We start from the raw sequence: 9,827 nt of genomic DNA on the forward strand, positions 1-9,827 counted from the left end.
CCAACCATAATATAGTTTAAAATATAGCAAAAGAACATGAAATTGGTTTTCCCAGCACACTTGTATACACAGTTCTGACCTTTCTGTTTCTAAAGGAAGGTTATTGTGTACCCTTTTGAGACTTGTGTGTATACATAATGCAATGTAATACAAATATAACACATAACATTAGTGTGATATAATGCTTCTGTAACTAATAAGTTTTAGAAAGCTTCACTATAAACCCTAGAGCTGGAAGTTTAAGGCTCATTATTTTCTGTAATTTGAGGGCCTGAAACAAGTACTGTACCCCAATGGAGAGGATTACCAGCTCCCCATGGTATTAACCATCCATTTCTATCCCTGTCGGTTCAGGAGGTATTGGACCCTAAATATCTCACTGCACAAAGACCAAACATTGCCAGCCCTGCACTTCATACCAGTGTGCATTAGGGAGGTGGGAAGGCTGGGAGAACTTCCACTTTAGGGAAAAGAAAGAAATGTGTACATAGGAATACTTTAAATATTTATAAGAGAAGAAGAGAACACTCCGGTGTGGTATAAAGATTTTATTGGCATAAGTTTGTGATGACTGTATTCATAATTAGCAAAGCCACGAGTGAGTTACACAGATCATCTCAAATCAGACCTTTGAAAATAGTATTTCCACCTTTTGCTTCTACTACTGGAAGTTGCCAAAATATCAGCCTCTAAAAAAGTGACATGACCAGATAACTGGCTCTGTGGATGAGGGGAAAGCAGTGGATGTGTTATTCCTTGACTTTAGCAAAGCTTTTGATACGGTCTCCCACAGTATTCTTTCCAGCAAGTTAAAGAAGTATGGGCTGGATGAATGGACTATAAGGTGGATAGAAAGCTGGCTAGATTGTCGGGCTCAACAGGTAGTGATCAATGGCTCCATCTCTAGTTGGCAGCCGGTATCAAGCGGAGTGCCCCAAGGGTCGGTTCTGGGGCCAGTTTTGTTCAATATCTTCATTAATGATCTGGAGGATGGCATGGACTGCACCCTCAGCAAGTTTGCAGATGACACTAAACTCGGAGGAGTGGTAGATATGCTGCAAGGTAGGGATAGGATACAGAGGGACCTAGACAAATTAGAGGATTGGGCCAAAAGAAATCTGATGAGGTTCAACAAGGACAAGTACAGAGTCCTGCACTTAGGACGGAAGAATCCCATGCATTGCTACAGACTAGGGACCGAATGGCTAGGCAGCAGTTCTGCAGAAAAGGACCTACGGGTTACAGTGGACGAGAAGTCAACAGTGTGCCCTTGTTGACAAGAAGGCTAACGGCATTTTGGGCTGTATAAGTAGGGGCATTGCCAGCAGATCGAGGGATGTGATCATTCCCCTCTATTCAACATTGGTGAGGCCTCATCTGGATTAATGTGTCCAGTTTTGGGCCCCACACTACAAGAAGGATGTGGAAAAATTGGAGGGAGTCCAGAGGAGGGCAACAAAAATGATTAGGGGTCTGGAGCACATGACTTATGAGGAGAGGCTGAGGGAACTGGGATTGTTAGTCTGCAGAAGAGAAGAATGAGGGGGGATTTGATAGCTGCTTTCGACTACCTGAAAGGGGGTTCCAAAGAGGATGGATCTAGACTGTTCTCAGTGGTACCAGATGACAGGATAAGGAGTAATGGTCTCAAGTTGCAGTGGGGGAGGTTTAGGTTGGATATTAGGAAAAACTTTTTCACTAGGAGGGTGGTGAAGCACTGGAATGGGTTACCTAGGGAGGTGGTGGAATCTCCTTCCTTAGAGGTTTTTAAGGTCAGGCTTGACAAAGCCCTAGCTGGGATGATTTAGTTGGGGTTTGTTCTGCTTTGAGCAGGGGGTTGGACTAGATGACCTCCTGAGGTCCCTTCCAAACCTGATATTCTATGATTCTATGATTATGTATGGAAAAACTGTTAAAATTGGTAGAGGTTTTAAAAAATCCATTAGTTATACTTTTTGGCTTGTAGGAATGTCTTTATAATTGGCTTCATAATATTATGCCAGCATAGTTTTACATTTAGAGGATATAAAAAATAGTCCCAATGGAATGTTTAAAAACTCTTTAAAACCTTTCTAAATTATTGAATGGATGATGGTATGTTGTGGTCTCATATGTGGTTTTATTGCAACTCATTTGAGATCAGCTGCATGGCTCACTTGTGGCTATGCTGAGTTCTTGGGAATTTCTAACAAACCATGCCACCAAATAATTTCTACGTGTGGATGCTCTCTCTCTCTCTTTCACACACTCTCTCTCTCACACACACACACACACACACACACACAGACACAAGATTATGGGGACAAAACTACTGGATTTCATTTGTAGTATTTAGCTATTCAGAATGTGCATGCACATCAAATCCATGTATTGTGGATTCTTACAGAAAAATAAGTAAGAAAGATTGAAAAAAACAAAAAACAAACCACCCCTCACTTGATGTTTGAAGACTTAACTTACCCACAGAAAACCATGCTCCGTGGAACAGGAATCTGACTCAGTTTCGCTACAGAGGTAAGGGTCAGGATTATAAGTAGCACATTCAATCTTGAAAGAAAGAATGAAAAATGATTCATATTTACAATGAAGCAGATACATCTGTCCTTTCTTAAGGCCCCATGTCAACTAAGCATTTTAAGCATACATTTAAATTCATCCTAATTCAGCAAAGCACTTAAGCACCACACTAAATGCTTTGCAGAATTGGGACCCTTATGAGGAGTAATGGATTTACATCCTCAGTTTAACAGCACTGGAACTGCTCTTTAAAGTTTAGATATACATTTTAAAATGTGTTTAATTAATACAAACTAACATTTACACACATCACATCATATTCAATTAAGGAAAAATGTATTTTCTGAAGGCATTAAATAAGGAATTATACTTTTAGGTAGATAGTCTCCATCTGAAATGTTCACTAATGCTCTTCTCTCTAATAAAGAAAAAGTTGTGGAGTTTGCTATTGCTGTTGCAATGTTCCAGGAAAAAACTCAAGATAAAATTGGAGAATTTAAAAACTAAGAAATAAGGCTATTTTAAAATTTATTCATATACAGCACTATCTACTCAGTAAGGAAAAGACTTTAAAAATGGGTGCACAAATTAGCCTCCTAAAAATCCTACCTTAAGTACATACGTAAAAAAAGTTGATTTTAAAAACTGCAGAGCACCCAGCAACCCCCCCTGAAGTCAATAGTTATTGCTGAGTGCTCAGCACTTTTGAAAATAAGGTCACCTATTCTAGGTGTCCACGTCAGGATTTATGCATAGTTTTCTCAAAGGCAAGCTTTATTATCTGCTTTCTCCATCAAACCAACATCTGTTTGCATGGCGGCCCATTAAAAGAGTAGAAGGCGGCCACTGAGAGATCAAAGAAATCAAGAGCTCTCCAAGTCCAGTTCAGCGCATTGCTCGCTGACACTTGCTGAAATTGCAAACCCCAGTAAAGTGTATTCTAGTTGCTGTGATGGCCACATCCATTGTTGGTGAATGAGACAGAATTTGAGGTTTAGACATTTCTTGGGCTGCTTTGTGTCTTTATTCATGACTTGGTCAAACCTGACGAATAATTCCATAATTAAAATAGTGGCCCTTTAGCCCCCAATTTGGCAAGATTGTAAGATCAGGGCCAGAGAGAGCCCTTCCCACTGCAGAGAGACAAGTTAGTAGCAAGGTGGCTCTACCAAGAAGTGGCCAGGCCTCCCCATGCTATTCTCAGGAGTGACAGCAGGGCCCCCTCCTCTTTGGAACAGTAGGGCTGGTGGTAGGAGGGCTCCCTCCTTGGGAGTTCTACACTCTCCTCCTGTCAATGGTGGCATGGGTAGTGCCCCCTAGAGTAGTGAGTCTTAGAGTTAACTCCCCCTTTGAGATGCATAGAGAAATTGACACGTCTCAGACCTATTGTTTCAGGCTCTCTGCAGACTCAGGCAGATGTCACTGCAAGTGTTACACTAAGTTACACTTCCAAGCTTTTCTTTGCAACTACGAGGGCTAGAGACTTTCCTATTTATTTTAAGTAGGTTGAGATTCTATTGTAATCACATGATCCCAGCAGCTAGGTCTCAATTTACATTTTAAAATTAAATTTGATTAACATTCAGTAGGCTCCGAGTCAAAAATTATTCAATATAGCTAGAGTACACTGTTTTATGGGACCCAAACCTATATGGTTTTATGGGAGACTGGAGGTTTTACCGTGGATTTTGGTTACTATAAATTGTGGTTCTGCTCTGAAAAGGGACACTGTAAATATGACATCATGGGGTGGTTCATGTTTAATATCTCAATTATTTATAAATCAAATGTGCTCAGTTTATTTTTGTCACTAAAGTCAGCAACAGATATGAGTTTGAACAGACTTCAGGAAAGATCCATTAAGCACAAGTACCATTTTTAGATCACTTTTTAAAGTAAAACTGCATTTTCACATAAGAACCACGTACCCTGGGATACATTAGCACAAGCTTGTAGAAGCAAGCCTGAATCAAACCAAACAAATGTATTCCTAAGATGTGATTGTATGTTATACCATGAGCTCACACGTATTACTTAAGATACCAACACTATTCACCTTAAATTCCTGTTGTTTGGCCACCGTTACTGGCATGTGTCTAACAAGGAGAGGATGCTTCTCTTTTTTGATCTGATTCCCATCGTCTTCTACACAGAACCACCCCAGGAGGTTCTCCTCTGCTGTAATGGCAAAAAGTAAAAATACTCCACAGTGCTTTCACTTAATAGTTGCTAAAAATACAGATAAAACAAACTATTCTACCAATCTTTTAATCCCAAACAGCCCCAGTTTATGAAAGAATAATATTTGTTATTACATCTGTATTTTGGGGGGGTATGTAAAATAACACACTAATATTTAAATCTGGAATGAGCTATCTACCACTCTTTCATTTCATTCCATTCAAATGCAAAATGATCTGGACAAGCTGGAGAAATGGTCTGAAGTAAATAGGGTGAAATTGAATAAAGACAAATGGAAAGTACTCCATTTAGGAAGGAACAATCAGTTGCACACATACAAAATTGGAAATGACTGTCTAGGAAGGAGTACTTCAGAAAGGGATCATCTGGGGGTCATAGTGGACCACAAGCTAAATATGAGTCAACAGTGTAACACTGTTACAAAAAAAGCAAACATCTTTCTGGGATGTATTAGCAGGAGTGTTGTAACCAAGATATGAGAAGTAATTCTTCCGCTCTACTCCGCACTGATTAGGCCTCAACTGGATTACTGTGTCCAGTTCTGGGTGCCACATTTCAGGAAAGATGTGGACAAACTGGAGAAAGTCCAGAGAAGAGCAACAAAAATGATTAAAGGTCTAGAAACATGACCTATGAGGGCAGATTGAAAAAAATTGGGTTTGTTTAGTCTGGAAAAGAGAAGAAAAGAGAGGGGACATGCTAACAGTTTTCAAGTACATAAAAGGTTGTTACAAGGAGGAGGGGGAAGAACTGTTCTTCTTAACCTCTGAAGAAAGGACAAGAAGCAATGGGCTTAAATTGAAGCAAAGGAGGTTTTGGTTGGACATTAGGAAAAACTTCCTGTCAGGGTGGTTAAGCACTGGAATAAATTGCCTAGAGAGGTTGTGGAATCTCCATCATTGGCAATTTTTAAGAGCAGGTTAGATAAACACCTGTCAGGAATGGTCTAGATCAGTGGTCTCCAACCTTTTTACACCCAAGATCACTTTTTTGAATCTAAGGGCAACCCAGGATCTACCCCACCCCTTCCCCAAGGCCCCGCCCCACTCACTCCATCCCTCTCTCTCTCCGTTGCTCGCTCTCCCCCACCCTCACTCACTTTCACTGGGCTGGGGCAGGGGGTTGGGGTTCGGGATGGGGTGCAGGCTCTGGGCTTGTGCCGAGGGGGTCGCAGTGTGGGAGGGGGGAGGGGGCTCTGGGCTAAACCTGCGGCAGGGGGTGAGGGGTTCAGGAGGGGGTGAGGGGTGCAAGCTTTAGGAGGGAGTTTGGATGCAGGACGGGGCTCCGGGTTGGGGCAGAGTGTTGGGGTGCAGGAGAGGGTACAGGGTGCTGGCTCTGGGAGGGGGCTCAAGGCTGGGGGTTGGGGTGTGGCCTCCCGTTGGCCAGCACTTCCCTCCAGTGGCTCCCGGTCGGCGGCAGGCGCAGCAAGGCTAAGGAAGGTTCCCTGCCAACCCCAGCCCCACACTGCTCCAGGAAGGGGCCAACGTGCCCCTGCGGCCTGTGTGGGGGAGGGGGGCACGTGGCTCCACGCACTGCCCCTCTCTGCAAGCACCTCCCCCGCAGCTCACCCAGCCAATGGAGCTGCGGGGGTGGTGCTTGCAGGCAGGAGCAGCGCACAGTGGGAGACCCCTGCCCCTCCGCCCCCGGGGCTGCGCTGGCCGCTTCCGGGAGCAGTGTGGGGCTGGGGTAGGCAGGGAGTCTGCTTTAGGCTAGGTCTACACTACAGCGGGGTTCTGACCTAAGATACGCAACTTCAGCTACGTGAATACCGTAGCTGAAGTTGCGTATTTTAGGTCGGCTTACCTGGCGGTGAGGACGGGGGAAAGTCGACCGCTGCCGCGCTGCCGCCGACTCCGCTGCCGCCTCTTGCCGAGGTGGATTTCCGGAGTCGACGGCAGAGCGATCAGGGATCGATTTTACCGCGTCCTCACGAGACGCGGTAAGTCGATCCCTGATAGACCGATTGCTACCCGCCGGATCGGCGGGTAGTGAAGACATACCCTTAGTGTCAGCCCTGCTGCGCCACTGGAGATCGCGATCGACTGGGAGATTTTTTAGGATTGACCAGTCGATCGCAATCGACTGGTTGGTGACCACTGGTCTAGACAATACTTAGTCCTGCCATGAGTGCAGGGGACTGGACTAGATGACCTGTCAAGGTCCCTTCCAGTCCTATGATTCTATGATTATTTTAGCCTTAGGCTTGGAAGGGTTAGATGTTTATTGGTAAATGTCAGTAAACATCAATTTCACCATACACATGCAAATCGACCACAAATATTTCATGGAAAATAATCAAAATTACAGATTGGCAAAGTAAGAAAAATGTTGCTGGAGAACTTATTCGAGTTCAGTTTAAGTCTTTTAACTTTGTATATTTTGCATGTGATGTTGACAAATTTTTCAATGGTTATAAAGCTTTAACTTTCTGAATCTCAATGTCTACTGTCATTAAACTATTATCTGACACTCCCGATTGTCTGACCCCATAATTTCCCACAACTCTGAACATTTAAATCAATAATAATAGAAGAAAATGCTTAAAACCTATAAATTTACACAACTGTGAAAATTTAAATTGATAAAAAATGCTTAAAAATAAACATTGATATTCTCCATCGAAATGATAAAAAAATAAAAATCTAATTCTGCCAAGCCTACCTATGCTTGAGATAGCTCTGGTGAGTTACAATCAGTGATCCAAACATTTTCAAATAATTAGTCATTTTAGATAGCTCAATTTCTGAGTGCCTACTTTGAGAAAATTCAAAAGTTCCTTACATTCAGGAACTGCTGTGCGCCTGTTCTCTGCAAATCAGGCTGTCCAAAGGCGCCTCAAAAGTCAGGCATCCAAAATCACTAGTCATTTTTGAAAATGTAGGCCAGTGCATGGAAAACAGTTACAACAATGTAGTAGAGTGCATGCTAGCATATCCTTTTAAATTATTTATAAAAGGACACTTGGGAATCTAATTATTTCAGGAATGTCAAAAAACATTTGCCTTCATTGAGGATTAGATACGTCGCAAGTTTGATGTCTAAAAACAAATCTAATTTTGAGTTGTTCACGTGCACAGGTACCTGTTATTTTAAAAGAACATCTATCTATCTATCTATATATATAAAATCCTGCCTCAGCATGGGGAGGATGGATTACATGACATCCTGAGGTCCCTTCCAGCCCTACATTTCTATGAGTTTATTTGCAAGGTTTTCTTCATGCTTAGAAAACTAAAAAAACTGTTCCGCCAATTTTGTTGTAACTTCCCAAATACAATTTATTTCTTGGGATAAAACTAATAATGAGAAATTCCACCCCGAAAGGAATATTTTGAAAATGTTTTGAGAACTGGTCTGAAAACATAGTTTTAGATTGGAATGACTCTTCCAATCTCTCTGCACATGGTTGTGTTGTCATTCACTGTGACACAGACTAGTTAGCATCTCAAACTGGTAAAAATTATCTTAAACTTTGTTAGCATGCTGTGCTAATTACAGTTATAAGTTATGAACTTCCCCTCTCTTTTTAAAAGCATCTTTAACCTTTAGTGATATACACTTATTACTATATACTGTAACTTGATTTCCAACATCTACAGGAAGTCTTTCCATAAATAAATTAATCTTCGAACACACATTATATTGTAACCTAAAAACTATCTAGAGAAAGAGTTAACATTCTCTCAACTTGATACAGTGTTTCAGTTAGCTTAAGGCAACTAAGTCTTACCAAGAGCAAGCTTTGCCATTTGTAAATTGGTGATCCAAGACTGTTTGATAGCAGGAGTAAATGTATTGAACACTGCAGTAAAGAAAGTTGGTCGCCCAGACCTGTGAAACATGAAAGAAATAATAATCACTTTTCAATAAACTCTCTAAAAATGAAATGAAACTTCTTGTTCTAACAAGTACAGGACACAGGGCTAGGAATGCCCAGGGCTAGGAATGCTGAGGAACATGATGAGCTCTTATTCCTTTCTCATGCATACACACACTTAGAAAGTTTTAGATTTACAATTTCTACTGACTTGTCCTGCTTCCCTGGAAGCTGCAGCTGAATTCTGCAGCGATCCGCAGCTCTGATTTCATCTTCTTTTTTCAATATAAGTTTTTGTAAACCTGATGTCCAGTCATGGGCCACTGACTGGTTCAAGTTCTGCAAGATTAAAAGAAAAGGTGTCCACGTACAATACTAACACATTCTCCTTTAAGCTAACTCTGCCACTAGACATGGGTGAAATATTCACAATGAACAATTAATGGACACATTAATCTTTTTTCTGTGCACACATTGCACATGAAATAATTTACACAGATTTGTTAATGCCATTCAAAATTATTTGACAAATGTTTATGTCAACATGTTTCATCTGATGATGGACTTTCAAACAGTTTATTGCAAGTACAGCTGGGTGAATATAGCAGAACATATTCACAAACATCTAATGGAATAAAAAGTATAAATTTGCTTCAGCCATATTCAGGACCCTTTAATTACCTTTCACTGAACATTTATACGAGCCAATTTTTGTTTTGTAAACTTTTTGTAGAAAAAGAAAGAGTTCAAATCCTTGTGTAAATATCACATTTGCTCAAATATTCAAAACAGACGAACTTGTTTAACCATCCTGAAAGTTTTCTGTGGGGTTGGGAGTTATCTAGTCAGGTAGCAGAGACAATCCCATGTAATTCAGGTGATCCATCACCTTGCAGGAGTACATCTGATACACTCAAAGCAATAATGATGGTGAACAGTCCATACGCTGAAGTAGGTTAATTTTAAATAGCTAAGAAATTTATATAAAGTTTCTATCACAAAGAGAGAGAGGCCTTATTCTTCAAATAAATATGAACAGTTCACCCATTACCACCTGCAAGTATTCAATATTCAAAATTGGTGCTTCTTTGACTGGCTATGTAAGTGGCATGGTATTGTATGCTCCTGGCTAGTTTCCAGTCTGAATATTCACAATAATGCACCTGAAATTCACTTTCTGTAAATATTTTGCAATATTCACTTAAAAATCATTGTTTCAGTGAAAAGAACAGGAGTACTTGTGGCACCTTAGAGACTAACAAATTTATTAGAGCATAAGCTTTCGTGGGCT

The 9,827-nt window shown here is 41.1% G+C and overlaps 1 protein-coding gene across 1 annotated transcript in view; it reads right to left on the reverse strand.

Annotated features, from left to right (window-relative positions):
* The window catches only part of ARHGEF10 (Rho guanine nucleotide exchange factor 10), a 108,373-nt gene that overhangs the window by 46,393 nt on the left and 52,153 nt on the right, over positions 1-9,827 (reverse strand). Inside the window, exons 17-20 of the mRNA XM_029912254.1 lie at positions 8,748-8,875; positions 8,450-8,550; positions 4,574-4,695; positions 2,461-2,547 (exon numbers count right to left, since the gene is read on the reverse strand). Of these exons, the coding sequence (XP_029768114.1) occupies positions 2,461-2,547; positions 4,574-4,695; positions 8,450-8,550; positions 8,748-8,875 (438 nt within the window). The remainder of the gene's footprint in view (positions 1-2,460; positions 2,548-4,573; positions 4,696-8,449; positions 8,551-8,747; positions 8,876-9,827) is intronic.

Source organism: Terrapene carolina, unplaced genomic scaffold (genome assembly GCF_002925995.2).
Source record: "Terrapene carolina triunguis isolate 2854851 unplaced genomic scaffold, T_m_triunguis-2.0 Scaffold42, whole genome shotgun sequence".
In the NCBI taxonomy this organism is placed as follows: domain Eukaryota; kingdom Metazoa; phylum Chordata; order Testudines; family Emydidae; genus Terrapene; species Terrapene triunguis.